Genomic DNA, 18,406 nt, shown 5'->3' with positions numbered 1-18,406 from the left:
TATATGCACCCCGATTTGATTTGTCAGACCTTGTCAGTGTTACTGCAAAGCCAGCATTGCCTCAGAGTAAAGGGATTCCTGAACTGCATTACAGCTATGATTTGTAACAGTGTTTTAAAATGTGCATGGTGGGAGGTTTGAATATGGGTGGCCATGCAATGTTGAGGTAAAGAATCTCTGAATAAGGTCATTTTATTTTACTTGGCTAGGGAAGAATTTTTAGGTATTTATCTGCGCACACATATTAATTAATTAGAACTAGTCATTAATACCTGGTACAAAAACTGGTATGTTTCATAGATTTTGTTTTCACCATCGAGGCTTACAAATAATGGACCCTTATATTTTGTAACTTACTTTATAAGTAAAATCTTGATTCATTTTATATTTTATTGAAATAAAGCATTCTGGACCTACTAGAAATAGAATTTGAAAGGAATAAAATGGTTGTTACTACTAAATTCAAAGATTTTGAAACAATAACAAAGCTCATGTTTGGAACTTGCTAAGGTTTTAGCAAAATAGTGTGCGTGTGTGAGTTTGCATAGATATGTGTGTGTTTTGTGTTGCCTAAGAAGAAAACTTTTGTTTGACAGTAGAGCTTGAGAAAACCTTAAAAGTTTGACAAAAGTGTGTCATTTTGAATCTTTTAAGAATCTTCTGTACTGACCCAGGCTGCAGTGTTGTATCTAGAAGTTGGTGAAGTGGTTTCTTCACAGTGAAGTCTACTTCTAACCACTTACAGTGTTAAAACATGAAAACAGTATGAGCATATTCTGGTAGTAGTGTAAATTCTATTTAATTGTGGAAAACCATTCTAAATGCAAGAAGGAAAGCAATTTTCTTACATATCTCATTTTTTCTTAAAATGCTATCAGCATGTCTGGTTGTCTATTTAGGTGTAAGTTTTTAACTGTTTTGAAGAGTGCCTTAAATGAAAGATAGGACTATGTATTTTTACTTTGACTTTTAAAAACCTATGAGAAATACAGTGAATCTTGCTGGCACTGATTTCCTAAGATACTTTAGTCCACTTTATAGTATAGGTGTGGGAAGATCACACCTACTAATTAGGAAGTAGGGGTAGTAGTCATAAATTAAGTTTATGGGCACATTGTCTGTGATGTTGATGGTTCTTTGCTTTCATAAATATTTCATCTTTAAAGCTAAGACATTAAATGCACTGCTTGAAAATATTTCACTTGTTAAAAAAAAATACAGATTGCCCTCTATCCCTGGATATGTATCTGTGGATTCAACCAACTTCTGACTGAAACAGTGAAACTTTGTGTCTGTCCTGAACTTGTTCAGACTTTTTCTTAGCATTAGCACATACAACACAATGTACCATGGATTTACTTAGCATTTATATTGTAGTAGGTATGTAAGTAATCTAGAGAACGTCTGAGGTATACTGGAGGAGAAGTGTAGGGTTAGTGCAAATGCTGTGCCTTTTTATGTGAGGGACTTGGGCATCCGTGGGTTTGGGTACCCTTGGAACTGTGGAACCAGTGCCCATGGATACCAAGGAATGGCTCCACCAAAATTCTAAAATCGTCTCCATGTTTCCTATTAAAATCATAAGGAGGGGTTGGGGATTTAGCTCAGCGGCATAAATGCCTGCCTTGCAAGCAGACAGTCGTGAGTTCGATCCCTGGTACCGATAAAAATGAAAAAGACAAAAAAAAAAAAAAAATCATAAGGAAATGGCATTTTAAAGAAGCAGTCTTAATGTGCATTCTCTAGATACCAATCATAGTCCTCAGTTACAAATAACTGTGAGTCAAGGGTCTGTCTTTAGCTACCATTCTTAAATTGTAATAAATGTAGGTGCAGAAAACCACTCATCCATCCATGTGACACGTGCACATTAAGGGCATTCAGGGAGCAGGTCTTTGTAAGGAAAACTGTATTGTTTTTTTATTTGCATTGGGTAATTTCAGTAAGTCATATTACAAAGCCAGGATGGAAAAAATACATTGTATTTTTTCACTAATACCGCAGCAAAAAACATAAGTAAACTTAAGGAAATATTCTTTATTCAGTTTTGAAAATTAAAGAAGGATAAAATTAGGGGTTATGACTTTAAAATTAGGGGTCATGACTTTGAAAGTTTGTGGGGGAAGAGGTACCATTGATTTTAGAAACTGTTGAATAACTATCTGAAATTTCTTTTAGAGTCTCGGAAATTCACAGAGAGAATATGAAAAGCAAGTTGTCCTGTACAGTATCCGCAATCAGTTACGATATAGAAATAACTTAGGTAAGTGAAGACATTTCTACATTGAGGTGGAAATGACCTTTTCTGACTTAACATTTTTATAAACCTGTCTTTGTAACACATGTTTCAGGGTACTGAGTTATTCCATGTACAGAGTTTAAGAACCCATACTCACCTATTCTACTTACCAATTTGAATTAGCAAGTGCATTTTTCTAATTCTGATGAAAATTATCTTTCAGAATAGATTATTGATTTATAGTTTATAAATTTTTTCCTATAGAATATTAATCTTAATGCAGTGCCCTCATTTGCCTGAAAATATGCCAGAAAAGGAAAAGTACATGAGTTCTTAATTTTCAACTTTGAATTTTGCTTTGTAGCTATACATTCTATAAATAATACAGTTTCAATGAAAAAAGTTTGTATTGTAATTGGAACAAATTTTAAGCACAAATGGTTCCATGATATTTTTTATGCGATTTAAAAAAATTTGCTTTTTATTTGTCAGGTAATTGTGGTTATTGTGTTCTGCTGTCCTGCTAGCCTTTCCTCACTCATGTCAGGTTTAAGCATATATTTAAGTGATAGTTTTTCTCCATAAACATTTTCCATGGAAATTAGAAGACTTTTTTGCATCAAAAAACCAGAGCAAAACAGAAAACCAGCAGTTTGTAGAACTATTCTTGACTTACAAAAAACTTGCTTGTATTTGGCTATCTTGTAAAGTTATGTAGAAAGGAGTTGGATCATTTGATAGCCTGCACTTAGTCCCTCTGAGTGAGCATGTTACTGTTCATGCCTATTTTCTGATTTGGTAAAAATTATGTCTTAACTTATCTGTCTTATTATATATTTCTGCTTATATATTCTAAAGCTGTTTCTAGTGCTATAATTCCTTTCTTCCAATTTAGAATATTTTATTTATTTATTTATTTATTTTTGCCTTTTTGAAACAGGATTTCACTGTGCAGTTCAGGCTGGCCTTGAACTCACTTTGTAGCCCAGACTGGCCGCGAACTCACAGCGATCCTCCTGCTTCATTGTCCCGAGTGCTGGGATTACAGGTGTGAGCCACCATGCCTGCTATTGGTTCTCTTCTAATTCATGTGCTTTTAAAAAAATTAAATTGGTCTGTAAAATACTTCTTAGTACATTTAGTTAATGTAACTATAGGAAACCTGGAAGCACTGTAAATGCCCTGCTTTCCTGTAGTTAAACACGTCAAGAAGGATGAGCGGAAATACTATGAGGAGCTGCTGAAGTACAGTCGTGAGCATCTCATGCTGTATCCTTACCACCTGTCGGACATCATAGTGAAGGGCCTGCGGATCACGCCCTTTTCCTACTACACCGGGATCATGGAAGTAAGTTTCCCGTGTGCATGAACTCAGGGGATAGGTGGGCCACATGGCAGAACACTTTGCAGCTGATAACCAGCTCTACACCTACAGCAGACACTGTTTCTGAAACTATGGCATGAGGGTGGCTTGGCTGTTAATGTTAGTGCCACTTGCACAGGTAGTCATCATGGTTGGTGTTTTCACTTTGGAAAGGGACCTGTTTTTCTACCGTGTATCTTGAAGGTATTGGTGACGCTTCGTACCATGTAGTTATTTATGTGGAGTCTGTGTAAAATGTATTGGTTTTAATATATAATTAAGGTTGAGAATGTGGGTGAAATAATCATTAAGTGCAGAGAAATGTAATGTACTTATTCACTAACTGCATAAATAGATCATGGCATAGACGCAACGTTGTATGTGCTTCAAGAAAGAGAAATGTCCCCTTTTTGTAATTACTAGGTTTTGGTTTTTATCCTTTTCTAAGGGCAGCTTGTGTTAAGTAAATTTAGCTAGATACTATTTTTAAGTGCACTTTATGTATAGATTGGCAGTATTTATCTAGTACTGGCTTGCTATTTAATTAAGTCCAAGTATTGCTGTTTTGGACTCACTAGCTGCATGAAGAGCAGAGAGAAACCTAGAGCCAGGGCAGCTGGGAACCTGGTGCCAGGGAAGGCAGCTCCCTGTGCGGTGTGGTGCCTTTGGGATGAGCTCCCTGCATGTAGCTCTGTGAGCCACTTTGCATTAGCTTGCCCAAGGTCCCTTCTTTTAAGGTCTGGTAGCCTGAGTAGCATAACAAAGAAGTGGAATAGTGTAAAAGAAGGTGGTAGATAATCGGTACATAGGACAGTTATTGCTGTCCTTTTACTTTTCTGGTGTTATCCACAAGGTCAATAAATAGATGGAGTTTTTATTCTTTTACCAGCTTTCATGCCAGTCTTACCCAGGTACTTGCTGCTGTGTGATTTCCGTTCTTAGGCCACTGTAGTTAGCTTCTGGGTTGAAAATGGGTCTGATCCTTAATAAACAGTTGGTTTATTATTGAAGAAACAGGTTGGAGCTGGAGAAGCAGGTACTAGGTTTAACTGTCGCCACTGAGACTCATAGGAGCAAAGGCTGCTGAGTGGTTAGAATCTTCTTTCTTAGGGCGTATTTTGGATGCAGGTTGATGGGGCTGGGACACATGGAGCCTTCCCTCCGTGTAGCAATCTAGGATCAGGTATGAGTGGGGAAGCTGGAAGCCTAAGCTGTAATAGAGGTGTTCCTTGCACAGCTTCCCCAGGGACCAGCTTATACGGTGACTTTCTGGGATTCACAGTGCTATAAGAAAACCAGACTTGAAAGTGTGCCCTTCAATTACTGAGTTGTGACTTTAAGAAGCACAGTATCAATGTGGCATGTATGCTTTAGGGTGACAAACTGTGTCCTCAGTGCCTCTTATAATACTTATTATTCTGTTTTTCTATAGCAATATGTACTTACACACATGCTTTTATCTAAGGAACTCTTACATTTCAATTTTTTTTCTTTTTAAAAGGACATTATGAACAGTGAGAAAAGTTATGACTCATTGCCCAATTTTACTGCTGCTGACTGTAAGTATTTCATTGTGCTGAAGGAGGTATTGTTTAGATCGTGTCTTTGTACATACATGCTGTTCTCTTTTTATGTCCTAATGTTTTTAACCTGAAATAAGTGAAAAATGAGGACAGGGAACATTAATGGAAGATTTATCACATAAACCAAATATAAGATTTAGTCTAAATTTGGATCAGAATAATAAGATTACCTATCCTATTTCTAGAGAATGAAGTTCTTTTTGATATTTGGATTATGTGAATAGTGAATGGAAGAACAAAGTTCAGGCAGAATATTTTGACACTTTGATGTAGAGTTTTTAACCAACATAATTTGTTAGTGTTTTATTATGTTTATTTTAATGATGTACTGTATATATCTGAAATGTGACAATTCTATGTGTAGAAAGCTTTTGCTGAGGAGTTTATTTTTACTTCTTGAAATTAGGAGGACTTCCGCTTTTTTACAGTGTGATTTAGCATTGTCAAAAGTATGTTGAACTCAACTCTTCTGAAGTTTTTTCTTTTGTTTTGTTTGAAGAATTCTTTTTAAAATTTGATATTAACAGGCCATATAAGTTAGTAATGAAAAGATGAACATAAGCTAAGGATTTTTCCTAATATCACTTTGAGTATACTGACATATCAAGAACTAGTATGTATTTATTTTTTATTTATAGTATCTATTTTAAAGAAAAGACTTTTCTTTCAGGTCTAAGACTTCTTGGCATAGGAAGAAACCAGTATATTGATCTTATGAATCAGTGTAGGTCATCAAAAGTAAGTCATTTTCCCTTTTTCATTGTTTGACTTTCTTACAGTTTTTTTTTTTTTTTGAAAGTGGTAAAAATAATGAATTGTAACCTCTTTGATCTAATAAAGTATACATAGTACAAGCCAATATTCTCTAGGTTTTAGTGTAATCATTATTGACTTAAAACATCTAGAGCAGGACATGTCTATTTTTAACAGTTAATTTTGCTCTGTTTGCCTTTTTACTTGGCCATTCTAGCTCCAGAATTCACTTAATGACTGAAATAAGTGCCATTCAAATAATACTCAAATGTGTTTTTCAACTGTTGTGGTTCATTAGGGCTTATGAATTTTAATCCAGACTTATGATGAGTGTTTTAAGTAATTTCTGTGAAACAATTTGAGAGTGAATTTCTCAATTCAGTATATGTATAGTAGTTAAGATTTTAAAACATGAAAGCTTAATAATGTATGTGGTTTATTAGAAGCAATTCTATTATGTGACTGATTAAAAAGAAAGAAAGTAACCATTTAGATTGACTGCTAATTCTCAGATGTTCATACCATGGCAGAAATTTTTCAGAAGGAAAACGGCTCGTGATCTTCTGCCGATAAAGCCAGTGGAAATTGCCATAGAGGCATGGTGGGTGGTGCAGGCTGGATATATCACAGAAGACGACATCAAGGTAGATATCTGGAGAAGTTACTCACAGAGCTTTTCTTATTTTGCAGCTTGTAAGTAGTTATGTTGTATGTTTAGAAGGTAATGCTGAACTAATTAAAAGTTAAAAGTGATCTTAGTAGGCCAGAATATTGGAATTTACAAGGTAGTCTTTAAAGATGCGGGAGATTTGACTTGGTTCAGGTACAGTAATCTGGGGGTGTTAATTAGATAGACGTTTTACAGAAAGTGACATGATGCCGTAGTTAAGTAACAAGGATGTGGCCACTACAAGTATTTTTTATATTGTCTCACTCAGTTCTCGTAACAACCCCAGGGGGAAGTGTGATTTGACTCCCATTTCACAGATGAGGAAAGTGAGCGCAGGGCAGTTAATTTAACAGCTCAGATTACAGTAGTGTGGTGGGCAAGTGTTTTTGCCTACGCCAGTGGTGGCAAACCTGTGGCATATGTGTTATTTGTTTTTCTTTAAGACAAAAGATGTTAATGTATGAGTTGGTTTTTCTAAGCTAAAACCTAAGTGTTCAGGTTTAATCGCAGTGTTGGCTTTCTGCAATAAATACAGTAAGTGGGTTTTGGGTTTCACTTTGGGTACTCGTTGCTAAAAGGTTCGCCATCCCTGACCTAGGCAGTTTGCTAGGTAACCTGTACGTTAATCACGGTGTTAAAATGATCAGTGCTTTGCTGTGTTGATACTGTTAAGATCAAGGGAAATAAAATGTAGTGTAGCCTATCTGATGTAAGCTTTATGCATTTTGCAAGGATTGCTGGTTTAGAGGAAAGGGGCCAGGTGATGACAGCTGGAGACCAGGGCATATATATCTATGTGTAGTTGAGGGAAGATAAATGAGTATAGGACCTTTATTGGGTCTGTTTTGGATTTTTCTCCAGAGAGTCTGTTGAAATCAATGAGTGGAGTTAGAAATTTTGCTTCAGTATAAGCACATACTTCTTCATGGAGCTGTCAAATTGCCATAAGCTGATGAGTCTCTAGGCCACTGATAATATTCATGTGGTGTTTGAGTGAATGTCTGATTTCAAAGCTTTAGAATCTGATTTGCCAATGGCTGTGACTCCAGTTCACAGAAGAGGACTAAATAGTGGTGTTCTTTAGTAAGCTCTTGTTACTAACCAGCAGATATGGGCCTGTCTGTGACTTAGCTCCCAAAATTCTTTCAGTAGTATGTTTTCATCTCAAATCATGGTTATGTGCATAGCTTTTACTTTGGTTTGAGTTCTATAGTGATAAGTGAAAAAAAGTATAGCTATTCAACTACTAACATCTAGTCATTGAATTCAACCTGAATAAAGTTCAGGAGACTAAATGGGTTAATTTGGACAGAACTTAACTGATAATGTTTTGCTTTTCTTAGATATGCACTTTGCCTGAGAAATGCGCTATTGATAAGATCATCGATTCAGGCCCTCAGCTCTCTGGATCACTAGATTACAATGTAGTACATAGTAAGTGGTTAGTAGAAATGGTCTTTTGTCAACATAAAATTTTGTTTTAAGCCATCAATAATGAATGGTAATTACTTATCAATTAGGGACAAATATAATTTGCTAAGGCATGCTACTGTTTGAAATGTGATCTTAGTCTTTTGTTTTCCAGTGTGTCTATACGTAGCTTTATACACTAGAAATTTATATAGTTGAGTGGAAAGAAAAATTTTATAGTTCTAAGTATGTGTAGAAAACTAAGATTTAAAAACTTTAAATCTTTTCGTCTTTTATTTTCCTTTTTTTCACATAATATTGAGTTGTAAGAATCTTTGTAAGAAGTGCAAGAATCACTTTTAAAAAGTACTCTTAGTGTTTATCTAAAACAAACTGCTTTTACTTTTTTGTAGGTTTATATAACAAAGGATTTATTTATCTGGATGTACCAATATCTGATGACAGTTGTATAGCGGGTAAGTCTGGGCCGTCATTTTCAGCAGCTCTGAATGGCTATTCAGTGCTGGGCACTGCGTGTCATCCTAGTGAGTTAGACATTCCAGAATCTTAGATTTTAGGATTTTTCAAAGGAAAACATTTATTCTTTATTATATTGTACCCCACAATGATAGTTTTGCTTTATTATTTTTATATTTTGGTATGACACTACATTAAAATTAATGGAATTTCAAGATAAATTCCTCATAGTTACAAATCAAATCAGTGTTTTTATAAATTCATGTCACCTTTTTGGTCCTTCGTTTAGTACATAGCAGTTCTTGTACATGCTGAGTGATATGGAACTGTGTTCCTCATTTTCTTTTAATATACCTGTGTCTCATGTTACTGCAGTCTCTCTCATGCTTATTTCCTCCCCCTGTCCTCCTTCCCACCTCTTCAAGTTAAGCCGGTGTTAGGAGCCTGTATTTTCTTCTACACTTAATGGATGTATCAGTTTATTAAGCCACTCCTCTGTTCTTGGTTATTTAGGTTATTTCCAGTGTCTTGGATACTGTAGTAGTAATAGAATTCACATCGCTGAGCACAGAGTGATTCTGTTTTTCGTGTAGTTTATATTTCTTACCAGTTTGCAAAACACTTAATTCAGGTGTGTGTTAGAAATCTGATTTCCAGAGTATTTTTTAGTTACTGCTCTTGACCTTGATAATTAAAAAAACTAAGATATTTAGTGTTTGTGTAATCAACTATAAAGTGTCAGATTATGAGGAATAACCATACTATTACCAAACGAGTGGTGACAGGACCTGTTATAGATACACTTATTCATGTTAGGGTACTGTAGTATGTCTTGACCTTTATTGGTGTCAACATGGGTTTATGACAAGGCTTTTTGATCCTTGTACATACATGAGCTCTGTTTTAAGCTTGGAAGGCTAAACACATAATTGTGTTTGTATAGTTGCTGTAATGCAGAATACTAATTTTATTTAATTTTTTGAGACAGTGTCACTATGTAGTTCAGGCTGGCCTGGAACTTGCTTATGTAGCCCAGGCTGGCCTAAAACTTACATGATCCTCGTGCCTCAGCCCCCTGAGTCTCGGATTGCAGGCATATGCCACTGTGCCTCGCTTAGTTTTAATATTTGAAAACTTTAGCAAAACAGAAAGTGGTAGTGGCTCCCTGTCACAGTCGGAAGGTGTGAAAGCACTCTAGTCCCTATTCTTACCTGATTGCCTGACTGACATTGGCTCATTTGAGGTCCACCCCAAAAGATCAGTCTTTGAATTGTTTGTTTCATCCATTTTGACTGGTCACTTGGAAATTGACTCACATTGACTGTAAGCTCATTTGAAAGAAACAGAAAGGCTGAACAGATGGCTGCTGTACTAGAGTGATGCGTTCTGCCAAGCAGACTTAGTCATTGGCAGTTAGTAGGGCAGATCCAGGGAGCTGTCCTGTTGAATGCACGCTGTCTGTCACCATTAAAGGGAATGCTCTGCAAGGCTCTGTTGATCAATGGAAAATGTTCCACCACTCACCATGCTTTCCAACTGTGTGTTTTGTACCTGCCCCTGTATTGCTCTTTGATTTGTATTATGCTTGAAATGGTTATATTTATGATTGATATGTATTATATTCAAATCCGTATTCTGGCACTTTTGTATTTGATGTGAAATAAGGACCCAACTTGGTGTTCTGCTGTATGGTGAATAGTATCTAAATAAATACTAACAGTCCCCCCCACCCCCAGTCATTACTACTGAGTGGTAAGTGACTTTGTTAGATAACAAATTTTATTCTGTATTTTCCCCCACTGATGTCATATTATTGATTGTAGTGACTTAGAGTAACTTTTAATTAGTTATGGGCAGGCTTTCCTTATGAGTCTGTTTTTATAATTTTCTTGGTTATTCCAAGGCGTTTTCTCCTTTATATTTATTTATTTTAAACATATTTTTGAGTGGGGAATAATTGTGATACAAAATTCTAAATTTACAAAGGTATAAAAAGGCTGCTTCCTACTGCTGTGTCTTTCTGCTCTGTTCTTTTCTCAATAGGCATGGTTAAGTCTGGTGTATCCTTCTGGAAGTATACTTTTTGCATATATGCATATATGGACATGACTTTTTTTTTACACAGATAGGATGTGACTTTATACAGATAGGTACTCTAGTTAGTACTTTGTATTTTGACAGTATTTACTAGAGACTCATCCATATCTCTATGCAGAATTACCTATTTTCTGGCCAGATATAAATGTAACTTAGGAGAATTTCTGAACTCTTAGTGCCTTGGTTTCTTCATCTCTAAGAGTGATTGTACTACCATATAACTCATGGAGTTAGGAGGATTAAATAAAATTGTGTGTATGAAGTACTGGCAGTAGTCTAATGCTTAATGAACATTTAGTAAATATCCATGCATGTTTTTCACAGGTCAGAAAGTGTAGGAGAAGAATAATATTGAATGTGGAATGTCTATAAACAAAGGCCTTTAATCCTTAAAAGTCTCTAGATGACTGGAAATATTAGCAGTAAAACTGAAAATGAGAAAAGCTAGATCTGATAAAATACTGTATATAACTTACCATGAAATGCATATTATAGTCTTTCAGTGTCTTAATTTTAGGTACTTAAATTTTTTCTTATTTTCACTATTAGGAATAATTTGGATTTTGGTTACAATTAAGTTGCGTTAGGACCAGGGATACGGGGCCACCTATGTTCAGCTGTAGTGTAGATGTGCGTGTTTCCCGGTGTTTTCAGGTGAACTGTGCACAGTGGGGGTATAGAGGGAAGCATAGCCCTGCTGCCTGGCAGGCGGAGCTCTCGGATAAGGCAGATGGAGAGCATGTGGGCCGAAGGGACAGAAGGAGAATGACCATTCAGAGGAGCAGCAGTGGCGGGGCTGGCTGCTGTACCACAGATGGTCTGGACCTTTAGCCATGGGAAGATTCCAGAGTGAATGCCCTTTTAAAGAGCGTTGACTCCCTGGTGGCAGACGTGGCCGTCCTGCAGGCGAATTCTCCACTTTCAGCTTAAAGGGGGGTGGGAAGAAAGGCAGAGAACTGATGCCTTCCACCTGCCTGGTTGCTATGCTGCCTGGCAGCTCTTTGCTTTTCTGCTTTGGCCCAGGCACTTGCTGCCTGTGAGACATTGAGCGCATGCACAGCACAAGCCTCCCAGACGTCCCGTTGTCAGGCAGCCCTGTGCTGTGTCCATCATATGGTGTCTTCCAGCACTGCCCCGCCTTGGTGACTCAGAGCTCCACAGGGGGTTGCGTTGCTCTGCAGGTTCTGCCTTTGCCCTTCCAGGTTCTCTCTGTGTGGATACACTCTGTGGCCTTAACTGTGCGTGGTTTAGAAACTTGCTGTGGGGTGGGTAAAATAAATCAAAAGCTGTGTTGTCCCAGAATGAAGGCTCCTGTTTGTGAACTAATATTTGAATTCTACTTTCTCGTTCTATTTTTTTAGTTCCTCCCCTTGAAGGCTTTGTGATGAATCGAGTGCAGGGTGATTATTTTGAAACTCTGCTCTACAAAATATTTGTTTCAATAGATGAGCACACTAACGTTGCGGAGGTAAGTGCACAGCATCTTACGAGAGAAGAATCTCAAGGTCATAAGTTTATGTAGGGTAAGTGAAATTACCTAGTAATATGGTTTACATGTTCTCAGAAGATGAGAGACCAGTAATATATCTGAATCTCACTCTGTTCATAAGTTAATTCTTGCATGTGCTTATTAAAATTTATCTTTGTATTAATTTACAGTTTGGTTAATATTGTATGATTCTTCATATAAAGAACTGTCAACTATATTGATCTATTTAGGAATTTCTTATTTTAAATTAGACAAAATTAGAGTGAAGAATCTTAAATTGTTATAATTAACTACCTAAATTTGTAATACTTTAAGAATCTTAAAGTTCTGAATTCAAAATTTATTCAGTTTTTTAGTTATTCATAACAAATTTTGCTGACTATGTATGTCTACTATAACTGTGTAGTGTGCTCATAATTCTAAGAATAAAAAATTAATTTTATTTTTTAGCTTGCCAATGTCCTTGAGATAGACTTATCTCTAGTTAAGGTAAGTAATAAGTATACTTTTCATTCATAATGTGTATATGGAATGGATTTTACTTGTTGGTTTCTATCTTGCTCATGACAGACAGAAGCTTTGAGAGTCTTACTAACTGTGTTAGGGAGGGTGCACCTTAAAGGGATTTTGCAGAGAGACAAAAGGACAAGACACCTGATGAGTGAAAGTACTCGTGCTAATGGAGTGTAGAGACTCTACAGCAGGATGGCCCGATCAGCATCTAGTAGTGAGCTCAGTTAAAGCTGCAGCACCAGCTCATCAGAATAGCTGTGGGGAAGGCAGGGCCTGAGAAGCGGGAGTACCCTACTTCGATGCACAGGGAGACCAGATGTCCGAGCAGACCTGCAGCCAACTGTTCTTCTCTTCAGGCTATGTTTGAGAATCACCAGAGGCCTTATGTATTTTTCTCTCTACAAATATGCTAATGTCTAGATTATTTTAGATGCTAATTTCTTTTTTTTTTTTTTTTTTTGGTACTGGGGATCGAACTCATGACTGTGCGCTTGCAAGGCAGGTGCTTATGTCAGTGAGCTAAATCCCCAGCCCAGATGGTAATTTGTTTTATCTTCCTTTCAGAATGCTGTTTCAATGTATTGCCGATTGGGTTTTGCGCATAAGAAAGGACAAGTAATAAATCTGGATCAACTTCACTCATCGTGGAAGAATGTTCCATCTGTAAACAGATTAAAGTAACTCATTTATTTAGTAATACTTGAGAGTTTTTGTTTGTAAAGAAATGAATTTACATAAATAAATTTATTTAGTCTTTCAGTTGAGGTAAACCCTGTATGTTAGTGATTTAAAAGTTTTGTATGATGACTCTTCTTTAGAACCTGATGAAAACTAAGAACTGTTAATCTAGAAAAGAGCATATTCAGTATTTTGCATAGTTTTTTAGAGATCCCTTAAGCCTGTCTCTGTATCTTGGTTAAGAAGCTGTGTGTCTGTGGGGTGTGTCTTGGTTTCTGATTTGGGTATAAGACTGGCTTTAGATAGATTGTTCAGATTTACTGACTTCAGTAGCTATTTTTAAGCAAGATCATTTCTTTGACTTTTTTTTTTAAGAAAAGTAAATGTATTCTTACATTAATAGGAGTACTTTAGATCCACAGAAGATGCTCTTATCATGGGATGGTGGGGAGAGTAGGAGTCCTGTGCAAGAAGCTTCTTCGACGACTGACACAGATACAAATAGTCAAGAAGACCCAGGTGAACAGTTTCTTCATTTGATTTAGTCTATGTAGGCACAGCATCTGTTCAGACTATGTTCTCACAGTTTATTGTGCTTTGGTTTAGATTTTCTTCAGTATGCAGTTCTTATCTGTATGTTGGACCCTGTACTAATAAATCTTGGGGTATAAAATCAACACAAAATGTTACCTGCTTTCTCTCTTTCTTTTCTTTTGGCACTGGGGTTTGAATCCAGGCTGTTCACAGTGAGCTGCATCCCCAGCCTTCTCTTTACTTTTCATTTGAGACAGAGTGTCTCGGAGTCAGTAAGGTGCCCAGACTGGCCTGAACTTGTGATCCTCCTGCCTTGATCTCCCAGAGTGCTGGGATTATTTACAGGCCACCAAGCCCAGCTTCTTTTTAAAAAATTAAATCCAGGGAGAAAGAGGATATGCACACAAGAACACTGTTCCAGCAGGAGAACTAGGTATGGTGCTTGGAGGGTGCAGAGAGGACGAGCTCCAGGAAGGCTGGAGGGTTTGGGAAGTGTTTGCGTGATGAGGTTGGTTGCTTCTCAGTACAGTAAGGCCATTTGGGCCTGAGACAACAGGGCGGGCCCAAGAGAGAAGCATTGTATGCACGCTAGCTGCCAGTGGCTACTTGGAGAGGGACAAAGAGCGTGACATAGACCTTCTCTTGTTTCTAACTGCTGCCAAGTCCAGTGACATATTTAGAGGGATTAGGCCGGTTGGTCTTATTGCCCAGACCTTTCAAGTTTTTATTATTGGTCTTCAAGAAACTGATTGCAGGAGTAATTGCCATTAAAAAAAAAGAAACCCTGGGGCCAGGGATTTAGCTCAGTGGCGTAAATGCCTGCCTGTCAGCCGCAAGGTCATGAGTTTGATCTGGTACCAAAACCATTCCCCAAAAATACAAAAACAGACAAAACCTGAAAACCAATTTCTCTATATTTCAAGATGACTGGGACTTCTTATAACTATAATATTGTGTATATTTGACTATATACTTTCTGGCTACCCAATAAAGCTAAAATGAAATACTGTCTCATTCCAAATGATAAGCAGAGAATAGTTTTCATTGTATGATTTTAAATCATTTTTTTCAGCTGATACAGCCAGTCTAAGCAGTTTGAGTCTGTCTGCAGGACATACAAAGCGTATTGCGTTTCTGTTTGACTCAACTCTTACTGCCTTCTTAATGATGGGAAATCTTTCACCAGTAAGTCAAATACTCGTTTAAGTACAAATTAGCTACCAAATAATTTAATGCTTTCATATCTTTTCTGAGTTATAGATTTATTCCTTAAAATGTGACTATGATTATTCTGTATTCCACAGAGGCATATCATTACCTTTAGTGAAGTTGCTTTTTTAATTGGAAAAATCAGATCCTTATCTCACCCTTTTTTAAGTTTAAATATTTTAGAAAGTATAATATCAATCTGTTATGTTTAGTATGAAAAAGGAAAGCTAGAACTTTAAATTTTGTGTTTTTTTTTTTGCAGAACTTGAAAAGTCATGCAGTCACAATGTTTGAAGTAGGCAAACTCTCAGATGAGTCTCTAGACAGCTTTCTTGTAGAACTAGAAAAGGTAAATTTAGAGTGCATATTGGGGATAACAGTGCATTTGGAACATTTCCATGCTTGATGAGACCTCAGTTATGCTAACCTCATGAATTTTTGGTATATTTTTGCTCATTTTTATATCGTTCCTTGCCTTAGACTTAGAACTAAGCATATTGAGTGAATGAGTTAATTTGGTGATTTTTTAAAAAGTGATGTGTCTGTATTATATAACTTCTAAACATAACGTGATACAATGAGAAATGGGACATAGAAATCTTAGCCTGTGTGTATATTTTTAAACTGAAGGTTTTCTAGGATAAGCTTTCCTTTTTTTCTGGTATGACCTATAAGATCATCCTTCAAGCAGTTTTATTTAAAGTTTTCCATTTATCTCGAATCTCCATCTGTGTCCCTGGGTGTCATATTTACGTCCACTCTCACTATCCCTTTTAGTGTCTTGAAGACGTCAGCCATAATTGCTCTTACCCACCTTTTTCCCTGTGAGTACATCCCTAGTTCTCCTTAGCTCTAAAGCTTGATTGCCCTTGATTGGTGTTTTTATTCCTGAGTATCTTATTTTATTCTCTGCTCTTGTGCAAACAGTTTGTATGCTGAATATGTTCCTTTACTAATAATTTTAGTATCTTTTGTGCTTTAGTAATGAATTCTGTACATTAAAAAATGTACTATTTAGAACATTTTGTGATGATTCAGTGCTTTTTATCTCTTTTGTTGTCTGTAACCTTTTTCATTGCTGTTTCTCTGTAGAATTACTCTTTCATTAGTATAGAAATGGATCTCAGGAAATTCTTGCTGTTAATTGGTCTCTTTTAGTTCTATTTTTATGTTTGAATTTTTCTTCAATCCTTTTTTACCACCTTGCTAACTCCATTTCTTATCATGTATCTTTTGCTTATTAATGTTCTCCTGTGTCCCTGCTCATCTTAAGTTGTGGTGTCCTGATCATCATCTTGCTTACAGAGTTAGACTTTTATCAGTTACAACCAATTCCAAGATCATTTCTGTACTTTCACTCATTCATAGATCTGTTTTCTTAAAAATTTTTATTTTTTCCTCCACATAGTCATTGTTGAAAGCCTTTTTGGGTAAATGCAGTTTTAAAAATATTTTCTTAGCTGGGCACAGTGGATGTGCTGTAATCCCAGCACTTGACAGGGTGAGGCAGGAGGATCATGAGTTCAAGGCCAGCCTTAACTACATGACAAGATACTGTCTCAAACAAAAAAATCCAACAATGAAGACTAATCTTGATTAAACATGTTTTTATGTGTTAATGTAATGTAAATGTAATCCCTCCCTAGACCTTTGCTTCCATTTTTTGTGTTTACATCTGGAGCATAGGTATTTTTACATATTAAACAGGTTACTGGCTCAGTGCCAAAGAGTATTTGTTAAATATAAGGCTACTACAGACAGGGTTTGTCTGGTCAGTTACTGTTTCCTTATCTCCTAGAGAGGTCATAGTGCAGAAAAGACACCCAGTAAATCCTTATTGAATGAATTTAAACTGTGTCTTCAATCAGCTACAGTGAATTACATACTCCATTGTACCTTGTAACTGTGACACAAAATTGTGAATGAAATGGTAAAATTTTTAGATGTATAATTGGTGAATTGGGGGCTTCTCCGGATGAAGCAAGATAATGGGTTTTTAAAAATTTTTTAAGTATTCTAATGAAACCATAAATGGGTCAAATAACTTATATAATGATGTAACTTAGTAGCATTTAGATACTATAGTGAGTTTCATTATTATAGATAGTAAAACTGGAAACTCAACTGAGATTGGGATTATTTGTTTCAGTGTTGTCTAAGCACGTATTTATCTGTTGATTTTTAATAATGTCCTAATAGTCCTATCACATAATTATTTATTAGAATGGCACAGAATTGGTGTTTGTTATGAAATCGGTTTTCCCTTGATTTAGGTTCAGAGCACTGGTGAAGGAGAAGCACAGAGGTACTTCGATCACGCACTTACTCTGAGAAACACAATACTGTTTCTGCGTCATAATAAAGATCTAGTTGCGCAGACTGCTCAGCCAGACCAACCCAGTTATGGTATGATAAGTGTTCTCGACTTGGAAGACATGTTCGTGCAGAGCTTTTCCCTAAGACAGTAAACGAATCGTGCTCACTTACTTGTTACTTATTTAATCTGTTTTGTGTAGAGAGCATACTGAATTTATACTATAGGCTTGTCTTATGTATTTCTTTGATTTTTTTATTTATTTGTTTATTCTCATGTGGTACTAATATTTGTGGTTCTTAATGTCTAGCCTCTAAGAAAAAGGTTGGAGAGATTATATAGGTAGGTAGAATTTAGAAATGACATAAGCTCTCAGAGGTGAACAGGTGCCAAAATTTAGATAATATGGGGAGCATAATAGTTTAAGAATCCTGAGTGTGGTTGTACATACCTCTAATCCCAGCACTTTGGAGGCTGAGGCAGGAGGGTCACCATGAATTCAGGGCCAGCCTGGGCTACATAGTGAGTTCAAGGCTGATGTAAACTACATAGTGAGAGACTTTGTCTCCCAAAAATGGAATTTAAGCTTGATACATCCTGTTGTATAAAAATAATAAACAGGAGCATCTATTCATACGTTACTGTAATAGTCACTAAACCACTTTACTTAAAGGAGCTAGGCATCTCTTAGAAGTAAAAGTAGTAGCAGCACTTTGAATGTGTTGATGGACTCTAAGGTGACTCACAGTCCATTACTTTTGTGACAGATGAAGGTTCCCAAACTCCAGGAACTAATGGTCCTGGAGTCTCTGCTTAGAGATCTGGACTAGATGAAGCTCTTGAAGGGTGAAAGGGTACCTAGGACTGTGTGTTTTAAAAAGACGATTCCATACTCCTAAGTGAAATAAATCAGACTCGCATGTGTAAATATCATATTGTTTCCCCAGTGTAAAAAATTGAAAGAGTACGTGAGATCCAAAATGTGCAATAGATATTATGAAAGTGAAAGAAACTGCTCAAAAAAGAAAAGCTGGGATGAGGAAAGGAGAAAAGAAAGAAGGAAAAAGACCATGTATA

At 36.5% G+C, this 18,406-nt stretch overlaps 1 protein-coding gene across 4 annotated transcripts in view; it reads left to right on the top strand.

Moving 5' to 3' along the window:
- Positions 1-18,406, top strand: part of Fam91a1 (family with sequence similarity 91 member A1) — a 42,172-nt gene that overhangs the window by 2,980 nt on the left and 20,786 nt on the right. For 2 of the 4 annotated variants that reach the window (XM_003467359.5, XM_063231134.1), the window contains exons 2-15: positions 2,179-2,263; positions 3,436-3,587; positions 5,104-5,161; positions 5,856-5,923; positions 6,469-6,582; positions 7,952-8,042; positions 8,432-8,494; positions 11,954-12,060; positions 12,532-12,570; positions 13,159-13,271; positions 13,676-13,791; positions 14,879-14,991; positions 15,278-15,364; positions 17,289-17,421. In XM_003467359.5, coding sequence (XP_003467407.1) covers positions 2,179-2,263; positions 3,436-3,587; positions 5,104-5,161; positions 5,856-5,923; positions 6,469-6,582; positions 7,952-8,042; positions 8,432-8,494; positions 11,954-12,060; positions 12,532-12,570; positions 13,159-13,271; positions 13,676-13,791; positions 14,879-14,991; positions 15,278-15,364; positions 17,289-17,421 — 1,339 coding nt within the window. The remainder of the gene's footprint in view (positions 1-2,178; positions 2,264-3,435; positions 3,588-5,103; positions 5,162-5,855; positions 5,924-6,468; positions 6,583-7,951; positions 8,043-8,431; positions 8,495-11,953; positions 12,061-12,531; positions 12,571-13,158; positions 13,272-13,675; positions 13,792-14,878; positions 14,992-15,277; positions 15,365-17,288; positions 17,422-18,406) is intronic. The other 2 variants (XM_013149966.3, XM_063231133.1) reach the window with 2 other exon arrangements.

This window comes from Cavia porcellus, unplaced genomic scaffold (assembly GCF_034190915.1).
Source record: "Cavia porcellus strain 051 isolate PalLab524CR breed Dunkin Hartley unplaced genomic scaffold, mCavPor4.1 scaffold_19, whole genome shotgun sequence".
Lineage (NCBI taxonomy): Eukaryota > Metazoa > Chordata > Mammalia > Rodentia > Caviidae > Cavia > Cavia porcellus.
This window is presented reverse-complemented; position numbering and strand designations above follow the sequence as displayed.